At 49.3% G+C, this 23,249-nt stretch overlaps 1 protein-coding gene across 1 annotated transcript; it reads right to left on the bottom strand.

Moving 5' to 3' along the window:
• Positions 1-1,357: 1,357 nt before the first annotated feature.
• psma1 (proteasome 20S subunit alpha 1) lies at positions 1,358-22,120 on the bottom strand. The gene is made up of 10 exons (XM_067436188.1): positions 22,007-22,120; positions 18,616-18,660; positions 18,348-18,449; positions 16,517-16,620; positions 12,854-12,942; positions 12,208-12,278; positions 11,957-12,086; positions 11,766-11,845; positions 4,160-4,264; positions 1,358-1,520 (listed from the first exon to the last, which is right to left on the bottom strand). The coding sequence occupies exons 1-10, from the start codon at positions 22,007-22,009 to the stop codon at positions 1,461-1,463; spliced, it is 789 nt and encodes a 262-aa protein (XP_067292289.1). The 5' UTR covers positions 22,010-22,120; the 3' UTR covers positions 1,358-1,460.
• Between the last annotated feature and the right edge of the window lie 1,129 nt (positions 22,121-23,249).

Here is a 23,249-nt window from a genome sequence, read left to right as displayed (position 1 = left end):
AGATTGGGCTGGCCACTCCATAACATTAATTTTGTTGGTTTGGAACCAAGACTTTGCCCGTTTACTAGTGTGTTTTGGGTCATTGTCTTGTTGAAACAACCGTTTCAAGGGCATGTCCTCTTCAGCATAGGGCAACATGACCTCTTCAAGTATTTTAACATATGCAAACTGATCTATGATCCCTGGTATGCGATAAATAGGCCCAACACCATAGTAGGAGAAACATGCCCATATCATGATGCTTGCACCTCCATGCTTCACTGTCTTCACTGTGGCTTGAATTCAGAGTTTGGGGGTCGTCTCACAAACTGCCTGTGGCCCTTGGACCCAAAAAGAACAATTTTACTCTCATCAGTCCACAAAATGTTCCTCCATTTCTCTTTAGGCCAGTTGATGTGTTCTTTGGCAAATTGTAACCTCTTCTGCACATGCCTTTTTTTTAACAGAGGGACTTTGCGGGGGATTCTTGAAAATAGATTAGCTTCACACAGACGTCTTCTAACTGTCACAGTACTTACAGGTAACTCCAGACTGTCTTTGATCATCCTGGAGGTGATCATTGGCTGAGCCTTTGCCATTCTGGTTATTCTTCTATCCATTTTGATGGTTGTCTTCCGTTTTCTTCCACATCTCTCTGGTTTTGCTCTCCATTTTAAGGCATTGGAGATCATTTTAGCTGAACAGCCTATCATTTTTTGCACCTCTTTATAGGTTTTCCTCTCTCTAATCAACTTTTTAGTCAAAGTACGCTGTTCTTCTGAACAATGTCTTGAACGACCCATTTTCCTCAGCTTTCAAATGCATGTTCAACAAGTGTTGGCTTCATCCTTAAATAGGGGCCACCTGATTCACACCTGTTTCTTCACAAAATTGATGACCTCAGTGATTGAATGCCACACTGCTATTTTTTTGAACACACCCCTTTCAACTAATTCAACTAATTGCCTAATTGCACAGCCTTAAGAGCGTGCATATCATGAATGCTGGGTCTCATTTGTTTTCTGAGAATCTACTGAACCTACTGGTAACTTGTTTGCCACGTAGCAATAAAAAATATACGCAAAACCTTGATTATTCTGGTTAGTCACATTGTACTGCTATTATTTTGAACAAGACTGTATAAACTTCCCGGAGTGGAACACACTTCAACATGGCGGCGGGGATTCGCCCGAGGGGAAGTGTGTGTCTAATAGTGGAGTGGAACGCAGCACTAGAGTTGTGTCCACCGCTGCCAGTCACGGCTAACCCAGGCTAAGCTGTTCCGGTGCGCTGCTCTCTGTGTGTGTGTGTGTGTGTGTGTGTGTGTGTGTGTGAAGTTCAGATGATCCGCTGTAAATGACTCAAACACAGACAGGAGGAAACAGAACAGCTTTATTACTCTGACACTCAGATAGAAAATCAAGGTTTGATTGGGTAATGTGTGTGACGAGTGTGATGTGTTATTCCAGCAGGAGTGTGTGTTAGTGCTCCATGGGCTCATCCGGCACCGCTGGAGCCGCCTCGTCCGCCGGCTGGGCCACCTGAGACACACACACACAGAGAGAGAGAGAGAGACACACACACAGAGAGAGAGAGAGAGAGAGAGACAGACACACACACACACAGAGAGTCAGACACTGGAGCAGAGTTCAGATTCTGAGCCGCTGTCCTCGGCTCCTGATCAAGCGTTTGAGTTTTTAATCATCATTAGTCTAATTGGGTCGGCAGAAAGCTGTGCTATAATCAGAAATAATGTAGATCTTTAGCAGAGTAAGAACTAATGCTGCAAATGAGTCGGCTACAAAGCTGCATAACTGAGGATCAGAGGTGTGTGTGTGCGTGGATCAGAGGTGTGTGTGAGGATCAGAGGTGTGTGTGTGTGTGTGTGTGGATCAGAGATGTGTGTGTGTGAGGATCAGAGATGTGTGTGTGTGAGGATCAGAGGTGTGTGTGTGCGTGGATCAGAGGTGTGTGTGAGGATCAGAGTTGTGTGTGTGTGTATGTGTGTGAGTGGATCAGAGGTGTGTGTGAGGATCAGAGGTGTGTGTGTGTGTGTGCGTGGATCAGAGGTGTTTGGATCAGAGGTGTGTGTGTGTGTGCGTGGATCAGAGGTGTGTGTGTGTGTGAGGATCAGAGATGTGTGTGTGTGTGTGTGTGTGCATGGATCAGAGGTGTGTGTTAACCCAGGGTATATACAGCAATCCTTAAGTTAAATTTACTACTTTTTAATACCTTTTTTACTACCTTCAGAATATTTTTTAAAACCATCAAAACACTGAATTGCAAGTGTTAATCAGCGACCTTTCTATTATTCACACAGATTTTGACATATATAACATCGACATTAGAATCGCCACAAGGAGGAAATCTGTGATGAGTTATCATTCAGACAGTAAAATAGATCGCAACATTCACAGCGGTTGGTGAAGGAGAAGCGTTACTGCATACACATTTGATTTACATTAATAATTGGTAATTCAGCAAATAAATTATTTAGTGTTTTTCCCCAACAACAAAACCTGAGCCAAATATTACATTTCTATAACTGTGATAAATTGTTGAGTTAAACAAAATACTAAAAACTAGAGCTGTCAACCGATTCAAAACTTTAACTAGATTAATCACACATTTTTTCTGTGATTAATCGCAATAAAACAAGAAATTTTATTAGGCTTCAAAAATATAACAGTTTTAATTTAAGTAAACTTAAAACAATGCTAACATAAACCCATAATAAATGTCCCGTTTACTCCTGCCCTTCCTGTCTGAACAGTTAGAAAATATACAGAAATTGTATAAAGTTATCAAAGTTATATGCAGTCTGCTCTACATAAACTAGGAAGCTTTATTGGCTGCTGTCCCTTTAAGAGCAGACACACACGCGGATCTCACTGTTTACTGTCTGTGGATCGCGCCTCGTTCTCTCACAACTCTTTTTGTTCATTTTAGACTTTATATAAATCATTTAAGATTGCTCTTATGAGGACAGTCGTTGAAGATATGCCTTGAAGCAAGTCTAAAATAAACCGTAAGCCAGCCCCTTCTGTTGAGCGCGCAGTGTGTGAGATGATGCCGAACGACCGCTGAATATGACGTCAGCATCACACACACGCCGAGCCGGAGACGAGAGATCTTTGATTATGTGCCCAGATATGCTAAAGCCCATATCTAAACGAACTAACGCGAACGCAGATAGAATTTCAATATAATAGGACACCTGATAGCCTGAAAAAAATAATACCTCTGAGGCCACATTTAACACTTCTAATGGCCTTAAATTTGACAATTTTGATTTATCACTTTTTAATACTTTTTAAAACCCCGCGGACACCCTGTGACCTCTCAGCGGTGATGAGCAGAAGAGCTCTGCCCCATGAGCTGCTCGTCAGCACTGCTCCTGCTCATCTCAGTATAACCGCTTCGCTTAAAAGCAGACGTTTCCAGCTTTCTATACGCATATTCCTCGTGTGTGTGTGTGTGTGTGTGTGTGTGAGGAGAGCTGCTGCTGAGTCTGGGTTTATGTACGAGGCGCGCTCAGCTCATGAAAGCGACGTCATGATCAGTCGTCTATCTGCTGCTCATTTATTAAACCCCGGCGACTGGCCGAAGAAACCTTTATTAAACTCCACACACACACACACTCACCCGTCTCTGAGGCCGCTCCTCCACACACTCACCCGTCTCTGAGGCCGCTCCTCCACACACACACACACACCCGTCTCTGAGGCCGCTCCTCCACACACTCACCCGTCTCTGAGGCCGCTCCTCCACACACACACACACACCCGTCTCTGAGGCCGCTCCTCCACACACTCACCCGTCTCTGAGGCCGCTCCTCCACACACACACACACACCCGTCTCTGAGGCCGCTCCTCCACACACACACACACACACACACACACACACACACACACACACACTCACCCACTCTGAGGCCGCTCCTCCACACACACACACACACACACACACACACACACACACACACACACACACACACACCCACTCTGAGGCCGCTCCTCCACACACACACACTCACCCGTCTCTGAGGCCGCTCCTCCACACACACACACACACACACACACACACACACACACACACACACACACACACACACACACACTCACCCACTCTGAGGCCGCTCCTCCACACACACACACACACACACACACACACACTCACCCGTCTCTGAGGCCGCTCCTCCAGGCCCTCCAGGAACCGCGACACCTCGTCGTCGTCGTAGATGGTGAACTCCATCTCTTTTCCCACAATGCCGATGGACACGTTCTGCAGGAGGACAGAGGTGTGACATCATCATCCAGATAAACACTATAGACCCTTCTCACACACACCGGACATGCGTAATCGTCGTGTCAATATAATTCATAACCCCACGGTTATAATGAACGACACGTTATGGTTATTGTGTTATTACACACGGGCTCCGCTGGTGTTGAGGCTTGTGTGGCTTAATATAACATTAATGATGTCTCTTACTGAAATATGTAGTAGTAAACCCATGAAAGATCTACATTATTTAAAAATCTATTTTATATTTGGACCATGGGCGGCGCCATCTTGTTTGCGTTCTAGGTTGATGACGTAGACTGGTTGCACTCCTCAATCAGCTGGCGTTACCCGTAGCTATTTTACCACAACGCAACTCGAACATTGATTCAGAGTTAAACAAAGCAACAGGTCACTTGCGTAACCCCGGTTCTCTGATAGCATTAAGTGAGGTGTCTCACTATGGGATACGCCCCTTCCGCGTATTCCTCAGAAGCCCTATTCCATTACGCCAGCCCCAACTGGCTGGCAGACGTGACGTTGTGTCTGGGAGTGACCTCCCCTCCCTCAGTATAAAAGGGGCGACACAACGTCACTACGACATTCAAAACAAGCACACGTCTTCCTCGCTTCACACAGCAAGGAGGGTGATCTGGTGAGACACCTCACTTAATGCTATCAGAGAACCTGGGTTACGCAAGTAACCTATTGTTCTCTTTCAAGCATACGTTTCGGTGTCTCACTATGGGATATCCTAACTCCTGTATTGCCAGATAGCCTGCATTCGAAGTCTCCTACCAACCAATCACTGTCCCCAGGGCTGAACGAGTCATGAGTGATGACTCACGGATCACGTTCCTACGCTCAATACCGCATGTGCTAAAGTCTGAGCGCTAACATCCAGTTTATAGAATCTTGCAAATGTATGCGGTGAAGACCAACTCGCCGCTTCACAAATATCCTGTATCGTGACTCCCTTAAATAGAGCCCGCGCCGTTGACATTCCCCTCGTTGAGTGTGCACGTAAACCAGATGGGGGTACAAGACCCTTACTGGAATATGCCAACGAAATCGCCTCCACTATCCAGTGCGATAAACGCTGTTTAGTAATCGGCTTCCCCGTACGTGGTTTTGCCCAAGACACGAACAGCTGATCATTTTCCCTGAACCCTTTGGTTCTTTCTACGTAAATGCGTAAAGCGCGCACTGGGCACAGCGCATTTAACTTTTGCTGTTCCAATGAAGCAAAAGGCGGTGGGGAGAAAGCTCTCAACTCAAGAGGGATGATAGCGTTCATTATTTTGGGCATAAATGCAGGATTAGGTTTCAGAATTACCCCTGCCTCCCCAGGCATGAATTGCATACATGCTGAATGCACCGAAAGTGCATGAATCTCGCTTACGCGCTTTGCTGAAGCCAAAGCTAACAGCAGCGCTGTCTTGAACGACAATATTTTAAAATCAATCTTGTCCAATGGTTCAAATGGGGACACTGAAATAGCATCAAGCACTAATCCCAAGTCCCATGAAGGGGAAAGCGGTTTTGAAACTGGCAAGACGCGGCGCGCGCCCTTCATGAATCTGCATACTAGAGGATGCTGCCCAACAGTTTTGTTATCAAAACCTATGTGACAAGCAGATATAGCAGCCAGAAACACTTTTATGGTTGAAAACGCTTTCCCTTGGTCTATCAAATCCTGCAGAAATAACAGAACGACTGCCACTGAGCACTGAAAGGGAACTTCGAGTTTGGCCGCGCACCAGCGTTCAAACACGCCCCACTTGCACTCATAAAGAGACCTAGTAGACGAGGCTCTGGCATTTTGTATGGTCCTGATAACACTGTCAGGCAGGCCGGTTGTGCTCAAATTGAGCCACTCACTGGCCAAGCCCATAGCGCCAGGCGTTCTGGATGAGGATGAAATATCTCCCCCTCTGCCTGAGACAGTAGATCTCTGCGCAACGGGAGAGGCCACGGATATTCGTATAGCATACGTATGATCTCCGCCAGCCAATGTTTCCCTTGCCACCTTGGAGCTATTAATATAAGCTTCAGTCCCTCCTCCCTCACTCTGTAGAGTGTTGGGGATATTAACGCTATTGGTGGGAACGCGTAAAGGAGAGTGCGAGGCCATTCGTGCGCTAACGCATCTATCCCCAGGGGCGCGCTCTGGTCTTTCAGAGAGAAAAACAGAGGACACTGAGCATTGTCGTGAGACGCGAACAGATCCACTGTCGCTCTGCCGTATATGCTCCAAACCTGTTCGACCACTTCCTTGTTCAATTTCCACTCCCCGTATAGAGGATTGCCCCTGGACAGCAGATCCGCGCCCTGATTCATAACACCCTGTACGTGCGTCGCTCTCAGGGATAGAAGATTGGCATTGCCCCATAAAATCAGTTTGCGTGCTAACATGTGCAAGGGAAGCGATCTGAGACCCCCCTGCCGATTTATGTAAGCCACAACTGTAGTGTTGTCTGTTCTCACGAGGACATGATGTCCCCTCAGAAGAGGAAGAAAATGCTTCAGCGTCAGAAAAACGGCTAGCATTTCCAGATAGTTTATGTGAAGATCGGCCAGATGATGACCCCATCTCCCATTCACTATCCTGCCCTCGTGAATGCCCCCCCATCCTGACAACGAAGCGTCTGTTGTTATGACTTTCCTGGCTCGAACCACGCCCATGGGTACCCCTTGAACCAGAAAGGTCGGGAGTCTCCATTGACGCAGTGCCAAGACCACCTCTGACGTCACTCGCACTCTCCTCCGGGAGTGCCGTAGTGGATCCAGCCTCAGAGACGCTACCCAGCGTTGAAATTCTCTCATGAACAATCTGCCCAAGGGAATGACTATCAGGGCTGAGGCCATCAGTCCCAGTAGCCTGAGGCATGTGAGGAAAGAGACATTTTTTCGCATCTGAAATTCGGCCAGGCATCGAGTAAATTTTACCACCCTGTCCTTCGACAGTCGTGCTCTGAATGTCACCGAGTCCAGTGACAATCCCAGATAAGTTATAGACTGCGTGGGGATTAAAACACTCTTTTCTGTGTTCAATTTTAAGCCCAGTCTCTGTATGTGTTCCAGAAGCATGGCTGTGTGTTCTCTCGCTTCCTGCTCTGACTGAGCTGTCACCAGCCAGTCGTCTATGTAAGTAGCGAGACGAACACCCTTCTCCCTGAGAGGAGTCAGAGCCGCTTCTGTACATTTCACAAATATTCTTGGGCTGAGAGACAAGCCAAACGGGAGAACCAGATACTCGTATGCCACACCACGGAAGGCAAACCTCAGGAATTTCCTGTGTGGCGGGTATATGTGTGGGGCTTTATGTGAAAATATGCGTCCTTCAGGTCCATCAACGTAAACCAATCGCCCTGGCGCACTATTTTTGTAGAATGGGTGAGCATCCTGAACTTGTACTTTCTTAAGTATTTGTTCAGTGCACGCAGATCTAATATGGGACTAAGAGCCTGAGTTCCTTTCTTCAGAACGAGAAAATATCTCGAATAAAACCCACTGTGGCTTTGCTCGGGTGGGACTATTCTTATCGCCTTTATGTTCAACAGAGAGGAAATTTCTTCCTGAAGAACATGCTTTAATTCTCCCCTCACCTGAGAATGAATTATTCCTTTGAACTGTGGGGGAGAAGTGACAAACTGCATTCTGTACCTGAACTGAACTGTTCTCAATACCCAGCGGGACTGTGTGCATTCTAGCCACTTGTTTATTTGCAGTGTTTTGGTGCCATCGTGCGGCTGAGTCGTAAATGAGTTTGTGGTCTGTACTACGCATGCGCGGGCACTTAGCGTTTGGACAGAGTTTAAGTGTCTCATCACCTCTAAGGGGGCGATAACCCCCCGAGGAGATGTTATATTGTGTTCTGTTGATGTATTTTGCAACATTTTTTGTGGCATTATGTTTTTCAACATGTTTTGGGGGTACAGTGAGAACTTTATTGGGTTTTGAACATAGAAAGTGCTTGTGACTAGTGGGTGGGTGTGCACCACTACACCGTTTCTCGTTCTTTTCACCGCTTTGTTTCCCCTGGCTCGGCCGGGCTCTGTTTTTCACACAGAACAACTGGAAGTGGGAACTTCTAAACTCGTTCCTTGTCGAACACTGAACTTTTGAGGGTCGGGAGCTAGCGAACAGGGGGGCTGTGGGCTCCCGTCCCTGGGAAAGATCCCATCAAACTGCCTTCTTCCTCCTCGCTCCCTGAGAATGGGCATGAGGATGAGGGTGAGGTTGAGGAGCTGGCTGAACCGTCTGCCCCGTTGCGGGCGGATAGTGCTTTCTAGGCCAGGCAGTTCTCTGTTCCGGTACTCCGCTCTGACCAGCTGCATTCACGATCGGTCTCTGCCGTTTAGGAATACGAAAGCTGGGGGGTGGGCGGGCCGCGGCCTGTGCGAAGGTCTGCCGAGGTGGCGGAGTGGTGCAGTCTGCGACTTTCTGGGCATACATAGTTGCAAAGCCTCATCGTCCCTCTTCTTTTCCTCGCATCTTTTTTGCATCAGTGTCAGAGCTGAGCCAAAAATGCCCTCTGCGACCACCGGTGCGTCCAGGATGGCTTCTTTTTCCCTGTCCGAGAGATTAGCCAAGTTAAGCCAACGTCCTCTCTCCTGAATGACCATCGTGGCCATGGCCTTGCCCGCGGCTTGAACCGTGCATCTCTGAAAACGCAGAGAGAGATCCGTAACTACACAGATCTCTTCCCAGTGTGTCTGACCTGGCATGGTCGACGCTTCGTCCTGCAGCTCCGCTTGGTATGCGGTTAACATAGAGATCGAGTTCAAAGCGCTGACAGAGAGAGCAACGGCTTTGTAAGCGCGTTCCGTCATGCTCGACTGGAATCTGTCCGCTTTAGATGGTAGAGTCGGATTTGCAGCCGCCGTGCGCTTTGGGTGTAAGTGCGCGGCAACTAGTGGCTCCATGGGGGGCATTCGGAGAAGGCCATCCTTCTCCATCCCCTCCACGTCAAGCGCAGATCCTCCCTGCACGGGCATTTTACTGGTGAACGGTTTGTCCTTCCAGGTCACAGCAACCTCCTCCAGGAGCTCTGGAAATGCTGGAAGGAGCTGACATGCTGCCCGTTTTGCTCTCGGCAGCCTCTTGCCCTCGTAGCGAGACTTTGCAGTCTCCACTACCACGGTCGGCCACGGAATATTTAGTTTATCTGCAGAGCGTTTGCACACATCTTGCAGATCAACACTGAGAAGCGGAGAGGATGGTGCCCCACCCGCCTCTTCCGTGGTTCCCGCCGAGTGCGCAGGGGGAAGGAAGGGGGAGTCCTCAAAATCTTCCACTTCTTCAGAAAGAAGATAATCAGATTGCCCCTCTTCCTCAAAATCGAGTGCGTCCTCATCCTCGTCCGTGCTGAGCACGCTGGGCAGAGGGACGCAGATATCGAGCTCTTCACCCCAGGATAAAGCTGCCATGGCGGGCAGTTCTACTACAGGAATGGTTACCTGCGGAGTGGCAGCTGGAACAGGGCTAGGTGACATGAGGGGATCTTGGCCTGACAGGCTAGCTTGGCGTGCTAGCCTGCGTCGAAGGCTCTTCATGGTGAAGCGTGCGCAGTGTTCACAGGAGCCGGGATTCTCGATCGCCAATTGGGCATGTTTCAGCCCGAGACATGCAGAGCAGACCTGGTGTGTGTCTTTGCATGAAATTTTGTTCCCACATGAACAGAGTCGCACTGCATCTCCCTCGCTAGCCGGGATAGTTTGCATTGCTGCAGCCATCGTTGTAGTAGAACAATCCTTGCAATCGGCTGGGATGCAAATTGAAGGAGCCAGACGAAAAACAGCGTGGTGGCCAGTAGTTCGTCTTGAAGTTTGTTCTTAAGATTTTTTCCAAAAAGGCTTCGGCTTCTGGTGTGAAGCGAGAAGAGGTTTTTGAATGTCGTAGTGACGTTGTGTCGCCCCTTTTATACTGAGGGAGGGGAGGTCACTCCCAGACACAACGTCACGTCTGCCAGCCAATTGGGGCTGGCGTAATGTAATAGGGCTTCTGAGGAATACGCGGAAGGGGCGTATCCCATAGTGAGACACCGAAACGTATGCTTGAAAGAGAACCAATGAATTGCTTTGTAATTGTACTTAAAACACTCTCAAACATACATGTGCACACAAACTCTCTCTCTCACAGACTCACACACACCCCAACAGATCGGTGCGAACACACACACACACACACACACACACACACACACACTGCGTGCGCGCATACATAACCCTCAAAAACGTTCATTTTTAAGACACAAATAACTTTCGCTACTTTTGTTCACTAATACAACTTGGAGTGAATGAAGACGAGTGTGTGAAGTCGGACAGCTGTTTGTAAATCGGCTGTACACTCGTTATTGCGGCGCGTGTGACTGAATGAGTGCACTCGAACATGTCCACTGGTGTCGGACAACACTACAGATGGCCGTCCCTTCAAATAATGCCCTATTTCAGGGTATAGGGGGCGATTTCAGATTCAGCCCCTGTCGTGGAGACTGAGCAGTCTGTCAGGTGTGTGTGCGCGCCCGCCGATCTGTTGGGGTGTGTGTGCGCGCCCGCCGATCTGTTGGGGTGTGTGTGCGCGCCCGCCGATCTGTTGGGGTGTGTGTGCGCGCCCGCCGATCTGTTGGGGTGTGTGTGCGCGCCCGCCGATCTGTGTGATTTGTGACTTGTGTAGGTGAGCTTGTGTGCACATGTATGTTTGAGTGTGTTTTTAAGTACAATTACAAAGCAATTCATTGGTTTTGTTTAACTCTGTGTGTATGTAGCCTATGAACACAAATAAAAGAATGCCTATGAGTGATGATTAACGTGTGTGTATGATCCATGGGCGTCGAAACCATTGTCTGTGAGTGTGTGTGTGTGTATGATCCATGGTCGTCGGAACCAGCCTCTGCACACGACGAGCCGGACCCGCCTCCGCGCACGACGAGCCGGACCCGCCTCCGCGCACGACGAGCCGGACCCGCCTCCGCGCACGACGAGCCGGACCCGCCTCCGCGCACGACGAGCCGGACCCGCCTCCGCGCACGACGAGCCGGACCCGCCTCCGCGCACGACGAGCCGGACCCGCCTCCGCGCACGACGAGCCGGACCCGCCTCCGCGCACGACGTGCCGGACCCGCCTCCGCGCACGACGAGCCGGACCCGCCTCCGCGCACGACGAGCCGGACCCGCCTCCGCGCACGACGAGCCGGACCCGCCTCCGCGCACGACGAGCCGGACCCGCCTCCGCGCACGACGAGCCGGACCCGCCTCCGCGCACGACGAGCCGGACCCGCCTCCGCGCACGACGAGCCGGACCCGCCTCCGCGCACGACGAGCCGGACCCGCCTCCGCGCACGACGTGCCGGACCCGCCTCTGCGCACGACGAGCCGGACCCGCCTCTGCGCACGACGAGCCGGACCCGCCTCTGCGCACGACGAGCCGGACCCGCCTCTGCGCACGACGAGCCGGACCCGCCTCTGTATGATGTGTATGAGTGAGAAGAAGGCCAAACCTTAGTGGTCAGATCCTGTTCAGCAGGAAGAGTCTCTCTCAGCGCACGCAGACCATGCTGGACCAGATCATTCAGATTACCTGAGAGAGAGAGAGAGAGAGAGAGAGAGAGAGAGAGAGAGAGAGAGAACGTCATACACTCTCAATGTGTGTGTGTGTGAGTGTGTGTGTGTGTGTGTGTGTGTGACTAACAGTCCAGGAAGCCGTCCATGTGGCGCTCCAGGTACGTGCGGGCTGACTGCGAGCGCGCTCCGATGGACATCGCCTTACAGTCGAAGTAGTTAGCGGAGGGGCAGGTCTGGAAGATGTGCGGCCCCATGTCCTGCAGTACACACACCGGAGAGAGCTCATCAGACACACACACACAGGAGAGAGCTCATCACACACACACACTCACACACCAGACAGAACTCACACACACACACACACACGTCTGCACTCACGTCATATCCTGCGATGAGCAGCCCGACTCCATAAGGCCGTCTGCCGTAGCGCTGCGTGGGGATCTGCGTTTCTGACAGCAGCGTTCAGGAAACACACACAGCTCATCTCAGCACTACACACATCAGGCACACACACACGCACGGCAATCTCAAAACACCTTCATGACTCTTGTGTGTCGAGTCAGCTCGGAGTGTGTGTCAAACTGCCAGTCCCGTGACTTCAGTAAACGAGGCATGATCACTGTTCGGACTCTTCATCCAGTCAGTGGTCCACTAGGGGGCGCTGCTGAGCCGTCACTGACCACCACTGACCTTACCTGAGCTCCGAGCCGCTTCAGACATTTACAGACGTGTTAATGAGACATTGGTTTAATAAAAGGAATAATAGTCGTTAATTATTGGCCTGTTTATCTGAACCATCCATGGAACGAACCCTGACAACTGATAAAACACACTTCATATTTGATGTTATTAGATGATCAGTTAAAACATCTGCATTACCTATCAAAGGTGTTTTTGTGCATGTTTGCCGTGGGTTTGTGTTGCAGGCACAGTGTTTGACCAGCAGGGGTCGCTGTGGATTACTCAGAGCTTTAATCAGGGTTAATCTCGCTCGGCCCTCTCATGAACACCTGTGAAAGGATACTGCTCCCGATGAGGGACACCAGTCTGGACACAGGCAGAGGACGATCAAACACGAACCTGGAGTCCAGACACTCCTGCCGCATGAAGTTACTACACACACACACAGAGAGAAACACGTGTGAGAGCTACGGTCACAACACATGAGTGTAAAACAGTTCACTCAAAACAGTTCTATAACATCTTAACCTTCACATCACACCCTCTAAAACAAACTTACACACACACACACACACACAAAACATGACTATATTAATGTTTCTGAAAGAGTCTCTTCTGCTCTTTTATCTGAACACTGATAATAATCATAAGCCCCGTTTCCACCAAAATTACCCGGAACAATTTGTACCAGGAACTTTTTTACAGGAACTTTTCTCCCCCCAGACCTGCAGCTGTCTGCGTTTCGACCGCGATAAAGTTCCGAGAAGATTAGGCAAATTAGTCCGGTGATGTAGGACTGCACGCGACTGCTCCTCCAAGCCAGTGACGGACAAGGGCTGTCACTTTTTATTCGATATTCGAATATGCATTCGAAGATGACGTGAAATATCCGTAATCGAACTATAAATAAACTATCCGGTTTTTAAAGTGCCATGTAGCGCAATTTTTTTTTTTTTTACTGTCGGTGCGTTTACATGGAGCACTGTAATCAGTTTAAAAGTCCAATCTGAAGGAAAATGCTCCATATAAACACCTCAATCGTAATAAAAATGCCCAAACTGAATGAAATTGTAATCGTTTTGAGATGGGTGGATAAACCTTTTCATGAATCGATCAAACTAAACATTTCACCATGACCTGACCGGATTACTTTTGAGTGTGCGTCCTTATGTGATGTTACACAGCGCTCCTTCACCACTGAAGAGCACACGCCGCGCTCATGCTCCAAGCATGACAAGAGAGGAAAATACATTTTTCTGAGGGATAATCTTTTTATTTCATAAGAAGTTATGAAGATAATGTTGGCATAATGACACTGTCCCTACGCCTATGTAAGCAAACAATCATTAACTTCTTCAACTGCGCCTGACATTAGAATGTATTTTTTCTGAGATGATTATTACACTTTACAACAAATGAATAGCTTTTATAAAACCGTAAGTCCTGGTGGCCGTAGAGAGTTGCTATGGCATCCGTAAACACATTCCAGCTGCTGGAGATGACGGCGCTGTAGATCATTGAATATATTCGAATGCCTTGCTTGATATTTGATATCCGTTCGAATTAGATTTTTTTCAAAAATGACAGCCCTAACGGACAGTAATCATTTTTGTGTGTACCGATTGAAAGATTTAGTGGATTTAGTTATTATAAGCTATTTATTTGTTTAAATAATCATCTCAGAAAAAATAATAATTCTTCTGTCAGGCGCGCAAGTAAAAAACTGCCTGGGGCAATATACGCTGTGTCATTACTCCAACATTATCTTCATTATCTTATAACTTACAAAATAAAAAGTTAACCCCTCAGAAAAATTAACTTTCCTCTCTTGTCAACATGAGCGCGGCGTGTAAGACTTTTAAAAATGCCGAGTTGGACCTAAATGCTGCTCAACCAATCAGCATGTTCAGCGCCCAAGTCCCGCCCTCGAAAGTTCCTTAACTTTGAAAAAGTACTACCCCGCGAGCAGGGCCGTTTGGAGGGGGAAATATTTACCCGGAACTTCATTTATACCCTGGTTCCTGCGGTCTAAACACACGAAGTGCCACCCAAAGTTCCTAGTTCCTGGGTAAAGTTCCTGTGGTGGAAACGGGGCTATAATGTGTGCTGATCATCAGATCCTCCTATGAGAGTGATTAGTGAAGGGTCATATGAAGACTGGAGTAATGATGATAAACTCAGCTTTGATCACAGGAATAAGTCACACTTTACTATATATTCACACAGAGAACAGATGAGCTACACTGGAGGAATATCTCACTGCTTTACTGGAGTTATGATCAGAACAATGAGCAGAAGAGACACAAAAACATTACATATAGTGCATACTTTTTTCCAGTTTATGTATGTAATGTATGCATGTATGTGTTTATATATATATATATATATATATATATATATATATATATATATATATATATATATATTTTAAATGCTGTTTGACCCTTATTTGTCATCTATATACACACACATACTATATATATATATATACACACACACACACACACACACACACACACTCGCCTAAAGGATTATTAGGAACACCTGTTAAATTTCTCATTAATGCACTTATCTAATCAGCCAATCACATGGCAGTTCTTCAGTGCATTTAGGGGTGTGGTCCTGGTCAAGACAATCTCCTGAACTCCAGACTGAATGTCAGAATGGGAAAGAAAGGTGATTTAAGCCGTTTTGAGCGTGGCATGGTTGTTGGTGCCAGACGGGCCGGTCTGAGTATTTCACAATCTGCTCAGTTACTGGGATTTACACACACAACCATTTCTAGGGTTTACAAAGAATGGTGTGAAAAGGGAAGAGCATCCAGTCTGCAGCAGTCCTGTGGGAGAAAATGCCTTGTTGATGCTCGAGGTCAGAGGAGAATGGGCCGACTGATTCAAGCTGATAGAAGAGCAACTTTGACTGAAATAACCACTCGTTACAACCGAGGTATGCAGCAAAGCATTTGTGAAGCCACAACACACACAACCTTGAGGCGGATGGGCTACACCTGCAGAAGACCCCACCGGGTACCACTCATCTCCACTACAAACAGGAAAAAGAGGCGACAATCTGCACAAGCTCACCAAAATTGGACAGTTGAAGACTGGAGAAATGCTGCCTCGTCTGATGAGTCTCGATTTCTGTTGAGACATTCAGACGGTAGAGTCAGAATTTGGCGTAACCAGAATGAGAACATGGATCCATCATGCCTTGTTCCCACTGTGCAGGCTGGTGGTGGTGGTGTAATGGTGTGGGGGATGTTTTCTTGGCACACTTTAGGCCCCTTAGTGCCAATTGGGCATCGTTTAAATGCCACGGCCTACCTGAGCATTGTTTCTGACCATGTCCATCCCTTTATGACCACCATGTCCCCATCCTCTGATGGCTACTTCCAGCAGGATAATGCACCATGTCACAAAGCTCCAATCATTTCAAATTGGTTTCTTGAACATGACGATGAGTTGGCTGTACTAAAATGGCCGCTCCAATCATTTCAAATTGGTTTCTTGAACATGACAATGAGTTGACTGAACTAAAATGGCCGCCACAGTCCCCAGATCTCAACCCAATAGAGCATCTTTGGGATGTGGTGGAACGGGAGCTTCGTGCCCTGGATGTGCATCCCACAAATCTCCATCAACTGCAAGATGCTCTCCTATCAATATGGGCCAACATTTCTAAAGAATGCTTTCAGCAGCTTGTCGAATCAATGCCACGTAATATTAAGGCAGTTCTGAAGGCGAAAGGGGGTCAAGCACAGTATTAGTGTGTGCTCCTAATAATCCTTTAGGAGAGTCTATATATGTGTGTTTGTTTATATATCCAATAGTTTAGATTTGAGAATGCATATCTGCTTGTTTCTGTTTCGTTGGCTGAAAAACAACAGGTGGCAAAGCAGAAATACAGAGGTGACCCCGGTCATAACCCATCAAGGCTGTGCTGTATTTGTGTTCCTCTGTGCCTGTTTAAGAGCCTTAATGATCATTCAGAGGAGTATGGTCTTTACCAGAGCAGTCTGGCGTCCGCTGTCAGGCCAGCGATGGAAATGCCCACGTGACTGTCCACATGCAGGATCTTCTTCTGATGGGCGGCCAGTTCAGACTGAGCCCTCTGAAAGCAGAACACAGGGTTAGGGGCGGGGGAGCACAGGGTTAGGGGCGATGGGGGAGCACAGGGTTAGGGGCGATGGGGGAGCACAGGGTTAGGGGCGATGGGGGAGCACAGGGTTAGGGGCGATGGGGGAGCACAGGGTTAGGGGCGATGGGGGAGCACAGGGTTAGGGGCGATGGGGGAGCACAGGGTTGGGGCGGAGGGAGCACAGGGTTAGGGGCGGGGGAGCACAGGGTTAGGGGCGGAGGGATCACAGGGTTAGGGGCGGAGGGATCACAGGGTTAGGGGCGATGGGGGAGCACAGGGTTAGGGGCGATGGGGGAGCACAGGGTTAGGGGCGATGGGGGAGCACAGGGTTAGGGGCGATGGGGGAGCACAGGGTTAGGGGCGATGGGGGAGCACAGGGTTGGGGCGGAGGGAGCACAGGGTTAGGGGCGGAGGGATCACAGGGTTAGGGGCGGAGGGATCACAGGGTTAGGGGCGGGGGAGCACAGGGTTAGGGGCGGGGGAGCACAGGGTTGGGGCGATGGGGGATCACAGGGTTAGAGGCGGGGGATCACAGGGTTAGGGGCGGAGGGAGCACAGGGTTAGGGGCGGAGGGAGCACAGGGTTAGGGGCGGGGGGAGCACAGGGTTAGGGGCGGGGGGAGCACAGGGTTAGGGGCGGAGGGAGCACAGGGTTAGGGGCGGGGGATCACAGGGTTAGGGGCGGAGGGAGCACAGGGTTAGGGGCGGGGGAGCACAGGGTTAGGGGCGGGGGGAGCACAGGGTTAGGGGCGGGGGGAGCACAGGGTTACGGGCGGAGGGAGCACAGGGTTACGGGCGGAGGGAGCACAGGGTTACGGGCGGAGGGAGCACAGGGTTACGGGCGGGGGGAGCACAGGGTTACGGGCGGGGGGAGCACAGGGTTAGGGGCGGGGGGAGCACAGGGTTAGGGGCGGGGGGAGCACAGGGTTAGGGGCGGGGGGAGCACAGGGTTAGGGGCGGGGGGAGCACAGGGTTAGGGGCGGGGGGAGCACAGGGTTAGGGGCGGGGGGAGCACAGGGTTAGGGGCGGGGGGAGCACAGGGTTAGGGGCGGGGGGAGCACAGGGTTAGGGGCGGGGGAGCACAGGGTTAGGGGCGGGGGAGCACAGGGTTAGGGGCGGGGGGATCACAGGGTTAGGGGCGGGGGAGCACAGGGTTAGGGGCGGGGGAGCACAGGGTTAGGGGCGGGGGAGCACAGGGTTAGGGGCGGGGGAGCACAGGGTTAGGGGCGGAGGGAGCACAGGGTTAGGGGCGGAGGGAGCACAGGGTTAGGGGCGGAGGGAGCACAGGGTTAGGGGCGGAGGGAGCACAGGGTTAGGGGCGGAGGGAGCACAGGGTTAGGGGCGGAGGGAGCACAGGGTTAGGGGCGGAGGGAGCACAGGGTTAGGGGCGGAGGGAGCACAGGGTTAGGGGCGGAGGGAGCACAGGGTTAGGGGCGGAGGGAGCACAGGGTTAGGGGCGGAGGGAGCACAGGGTTAGGGGCGGAGGGAGCACAGGGTTAGGGGCGGAGGGAGCACAGGGTTAGGGGCGGAGGGAGCACAGGGTTAGGGGCGGAGGGAGCACAGGGTTAGGGGCGGAGGGAGCACAGGGTTAGGGGCGGAGGGAGCACAGGGTTAGGGGCGGAGGGAGCACAGGGTTAGGGGCGGAGGGAGCACAGGGTTAGGGGCGGAGGGAGCACAGGGTTAAGGGCACTACGGCTGTACCTTGAGCGCCACCAGCACTGCGTGAGAGTGAGACTTCAGTCCGACAGTGGCCGATCCCTGCTTCACAGCCTCCATGGCATACTCGATCTGATGGATGCGGCCCTGAACACACACACACACACACAGAGATCAAGCACTCACTCACTCACTCACTCACTCACTCACTCACTCACTCACTCACTCACTCACTCACTCACACACTCACACACTCACACACTCACACACTCACACACACACTTCTGAGGGAAAGAACTGAACCTGTGCTCACCTGAGGACTCCAGACGGTCACGTCGTTGTCATACTGGTTACGAAACTGAGAACACAAAACAGACATCATGAGTCGAGCAGCACAGCCGTGGATCTGCACATCTTGACACTACACACACACTGACCCCTTTTCCAACAGAACGAACCGGGTGCTAGTTCAGAGCCAGGGCTAGTGTCAGTTCTAAGTTGGTTCGACTGACGAGTCTTCTAAAAACCGTTTGGCTTTCCACAGGCTAGAGAGCCAACACAGAGCTAGCGCTTCATCTTTCTCAGCACCACTAGCGAGGCAGCGCGAAACACACACACACACACACAAAGCATGTTCTAGATGCATTGACGCTGCGCGGACCAATCCGCGTATTATGTCAAAATACCACACGAGTGATTGAAAAGCATAAGGAGTGGTTTGATCTCGCTGGACTCGATCGGGCTGCACGGGCCTTCCCTCAAAAGTGGCGACCGTCGCGTTACTCGAGTCACACGGCTTTACATCGTACATCACCGGCATTAAAGCACAGCGAATCCAACGCTGTCATGCCGCTCGCAGTCATTTATATAGACGGTGATTACAAACGAGCTATTAGCTCCATTAGCTGCTATTTAAAAAATGGCGGATGTCAAGTGTGTGTGTTCATCTTGCTGACCCCACCCCCAGCGCCTGACGTAAGCGGCTCTTACTTCTAGACCAGCAATGCTTTGGTGCTACTTAAGAACCAGTGTTCCTGCTCGGAGCCGGTGCTGGTGCTGAGGAAACACAAAGAACCGATTTGAAACTAAGCTCTGAATTAGCACCAGCACTGCCTTGGTGGAAAACGGGTGTCAGTGACCCTGCGGATCACACTCATGAGCGGAGCCTCAGAAGGGCCCTCACACACACACACACACTAAAGCATCTGCACATCTCTACACTACACACACACTGACCCCTGCAGATCACACTCATGAGCGGAGCCTCAGAAGGGCCCTCACACACACACACCCCTATTCCACCAAGGCAGTGCTGGTGCTAAATCGGAGCCAGAGCCTAGTTTCAAATCGGTTCTTTGTGTTTCCACAGCCAAAGCACCAGCTCCGAGCCAGGAAAAGTGGTTCTTAAGTAACACCAAAACATTGCTGGGCTAGAAGTAAGAACCGCTTGCGTCACCGGCTGGGGGCGGCGTTATACCGTGATCAACAAGATGAACACAAACCTGTGACCGCCATTTTTTCAATAGCAGCTAATCAAGCTAACAGCTGCTGGATTGTAATCTCCGTCTATACAAATCATGGAGAGCTGCACAAATGCGTTGGATTTGCGGCGTTTTAATGCTGATGTAGGATCATAAAGCCATGAGCCACCGAGGGAAGGCTTGTTCGAGAAGCAACGGCACGCGCTGTGCAGACTGATTGCGTATGACATCAAAGTAGAGCGAGCGCCAACGACCCCTTATGCTTTTGAATCGCTCGCGCAGTATTTGGATATCATATGTGGGTTGGTCAGCGCAGCGTCAATGCATTAGATAGAACACGCCTGGAAATTGTGTGTGTGTGTGTTTCCCGCTGCCTCGCTAGCAGTAGAGTCCTGCAACGGGTCGGGTACCCGCGGGCATAAAAGTGGCTAAAACAGGTGGATTACAAATTATAAAATACACGGGCGGGGTGCGGGCGGATAATTAATTCCGTGCGAGCGGGTAGAAGCGCGGATGAAAAATATGTGCAATATTTTTCTGTGCTGTGGCAAGGCGGAGGAGCGAGCGAGACCGGGGCGTGATGGCGAATGAGTGTCACCTGTGAGCCACACCGGTCTCAAATCCTCTCACGAGGGAGCTCGGCGGCATATAAGGACGAGAGATCACCAGACCTGGATTTTACTTTGAGTTGTGTTTGTTTATTATGTGTGTGCGTGGCAGATGTCCGTGAGGGGCCGCGTTACTTTCGCTTTGTTTGGTTAAGTCTTTTAAATGTTCGCCGGTTCTTGAAAAACGATCCGGTCGTCCTTCTTCCCCCCCAAACATACTGTATTACAATTTCTATGTCCAATTTACCATTACACATACACGCAACAACGATATGCCATATGATCCATCACGTCACCACCACTGTGACTTTTGTTGATGCCACTCGTAGCCCAGATGGAGCGAGCGTTGCAGGATTAGCAATGGATGAAGTAAAAGTAAAGTTGGTGAGTGAAGTATATAAAATTGTTGACAACGAGTCTATAAAGGCACTTTAGCCTGTTTCTTTAGTCCATTCATGATGCTGTTGATGTTGAGAGAAGTGCAATATTAAAAAAAATAAAGCATTTTAATTGGAATGATTTTAGCGTGTGTGATTTATTGTGGGCACGGATCGGGTAACGGGCAAATATTAACGGGTCTGGGATGGACCCGTGCAGGACTCTGGTATGACGTAAGACCTGGCTCTGTTGTGGCTCTTAGCATGTGGAAAAGAAAACGGTTCTTAGAAGGCTCTCAAGTCGAACCAACTTAGAACTGACACTAGCACTGGCTCCGAACTAGCACCCGGTTCATTTTGGTGGAAAAGGGGTAACACACTAAAGCATCTGCACATCTCTACACTACACACACACTGACCCCTGCAGATCACACTCATGAGCGGAGCCTCAGAAGGGCCCTCACACACATACACACACACACACACACACACACACGTCTCACTAACACACTAAAGCATCTGTACAGCAAACACAACGATCTACAATAGATGTACTGAAATCAGCAGATTGCATATATTATAAACGTAATAACTGTTACATTTTCATTTATTTGCAATTAACAACCATTAATCCATTTAGTATATTCTCTCATAGTACATTATTTCAGTAATAAGAGCATATTTCAACATGATAAGTATAAGTTTCCAGGAAAGGTGTTTTCAGAGTGTCATTATTGCGCTAACTCCGTGAATTAAACACCCGCTGATGATAACACACACGACAGGTTATGGGCCGGTGAGGTTATGATCGCGTTTGGGTGATTAAAGAGGTAAACTTCAGTGTGTGTGTGTGTGTGTGTGTGTGTGTGCGTGTGTGTGTGTGGGAATGAAAGCGAAAGCGCGACCTCGATCACACACACAGAGTCGAATAACTCTTAAACACACACACTAAACGCGTTAAACCGCTCAAACACACACATATATTCACTAGCACCGCTATATGCGCGCGTTTAGTGTTGTTTATAGCTCATAAAGCGCGTTCCCGCATCATCATCCTCGCGCTCGCGCTCATTCCGCTTACTCACGCTCATCACACACTCTCACACACACACACACACAGCAGCACACACTCGCAGTCTAACTCCATCTCTACACCACACACTCACAGTCTAACTCCATCCCCACACACACACACTCCCATCGGAGGAGTTTAAGAGGAGAACGCGAGCCTTTCTCACCATGTTAGCGACAGGTCAGGACTCTCCGCTCAGCGCGATGATTCAGCTCGATCTGTTTTCCTCTCCAGCTCTGAAGGAGGAAGTAATCGAGCCCCGAGCGCGCTCTCGACCCCTGCAGCGCCCCCTGCCGTCACAGAGGAGCCAGCGGACACACACACACACACACACACCTATAGGCCGCAGACTCATGTTAAATGACTACATATACTCATGTACCATGCGGGATGTAGTGAGGTATCTCAGTCAGAATCGAGCATTTCGAAAGGTAAAGAAAAAACGATTCCTTTCAAGATGTAAACAAAAGATCTCAGACAGTGGTTAGAAAAGTAATTAAAGAGGCTAAAAGAGGGGCATGATTAGGAAAAGGGAGGGGATAACATGTATCGAGATATTCCTGTAATAATAGATGAGGATCTCTGTTGAAAAGGCCGAGCCAGCAATAAGAGATCATCCAGATATAATGAGCTCTTCTGGATGAAGGCTTTAACTCAAACAGCATCTCCAGGACAGCAGGACGTGTGTAATGATAAAGAACTGCATTGATTATCAGTATTGCATTTGTTCAATAAAGGGAGACAGAAAGCTGCTTATTCTTGGAAGCATGGAGTAGTTGTTCCACTATACACTAAACGAATGACTTGTTGAATTTACTTAAATATGTGGTCAGTGGTTCCTCACAACTATACTGAGCAATTTTTACAAATAACAATTGAGTTATATGAACAAAAAAATCAAGTAAAGCTGGCACAGTTTCTTTGAGTAAATACAAACCATTTGAATGTCACTGTTACATAATATTGATGTGCTGTTTACTGAATGATGTTATGTTCAATTTATATAAGTTTATTATGTAAGATGAACACTGTTATCAATTTAATTTGCCTTTAAAACTTTTAAATAACAATAAGCATATTTTTTTTTAAAAAAAAGCAAAAATAACTCACTGGACAAACTAAAAATATTTAATTGAGAGCAGGAACTCCATCCAATGAAGTTGTACATTAGTGCCCATGGCCTAAACACACACACACACACACACACACACACACACACACACACACACACACACACACACACACACACACACACACACACACACACACACACACACACACACACACACACACACACACACACTCTTCTGCATAATGATTACCGCTAAATGACAGAAACTCCTCAATGTCCACCCTAACTGAACAGTAAACACTAGCATACACTAATACCATCGTTCCCTTTACTGTGA

This window comes from Pseudorasbora parva, chromosome 25 (assembly GCF_024679245.1).
Source record: "Pseudorasbora parva isolate DD20220531a chromosome 25, ASM2467924v1, whole genome shotgun sequence".
In the NCBI taxonomy this organism is placed as follows: domain Eukaryota; kingdom Metazoa; phylum Chordata; class Actinopteri; order Cypriniformes; family Gobionidae; genus Pseudorasbora; species Pseudorasbora parva.
Note: the sequence above shows the minus strand (reverse complement) of the source record. Positions and strands in the feature narration are given on the sequence as shown.

Bases quoted from the DNA above. Each gene is read 5' to 3' on its own strand.
- psma1 (XM_067436188.1), bottom strand. The intron at 16,621-18,347 runs GTACAGCCGTAG...TTCTGCTTTCAG, and splicing joins CAGTGCTGGTGGCGCTCAAG to AGGGCTCAGTCTGAACTGGC. The intron at 4,265-11,765 runs GTTTGGCCTTCT...GTCCTCCTGCAG, and splicing joins AACAGGATCTGACCACTAAG to AACGTGTCCATCGGCATTGT.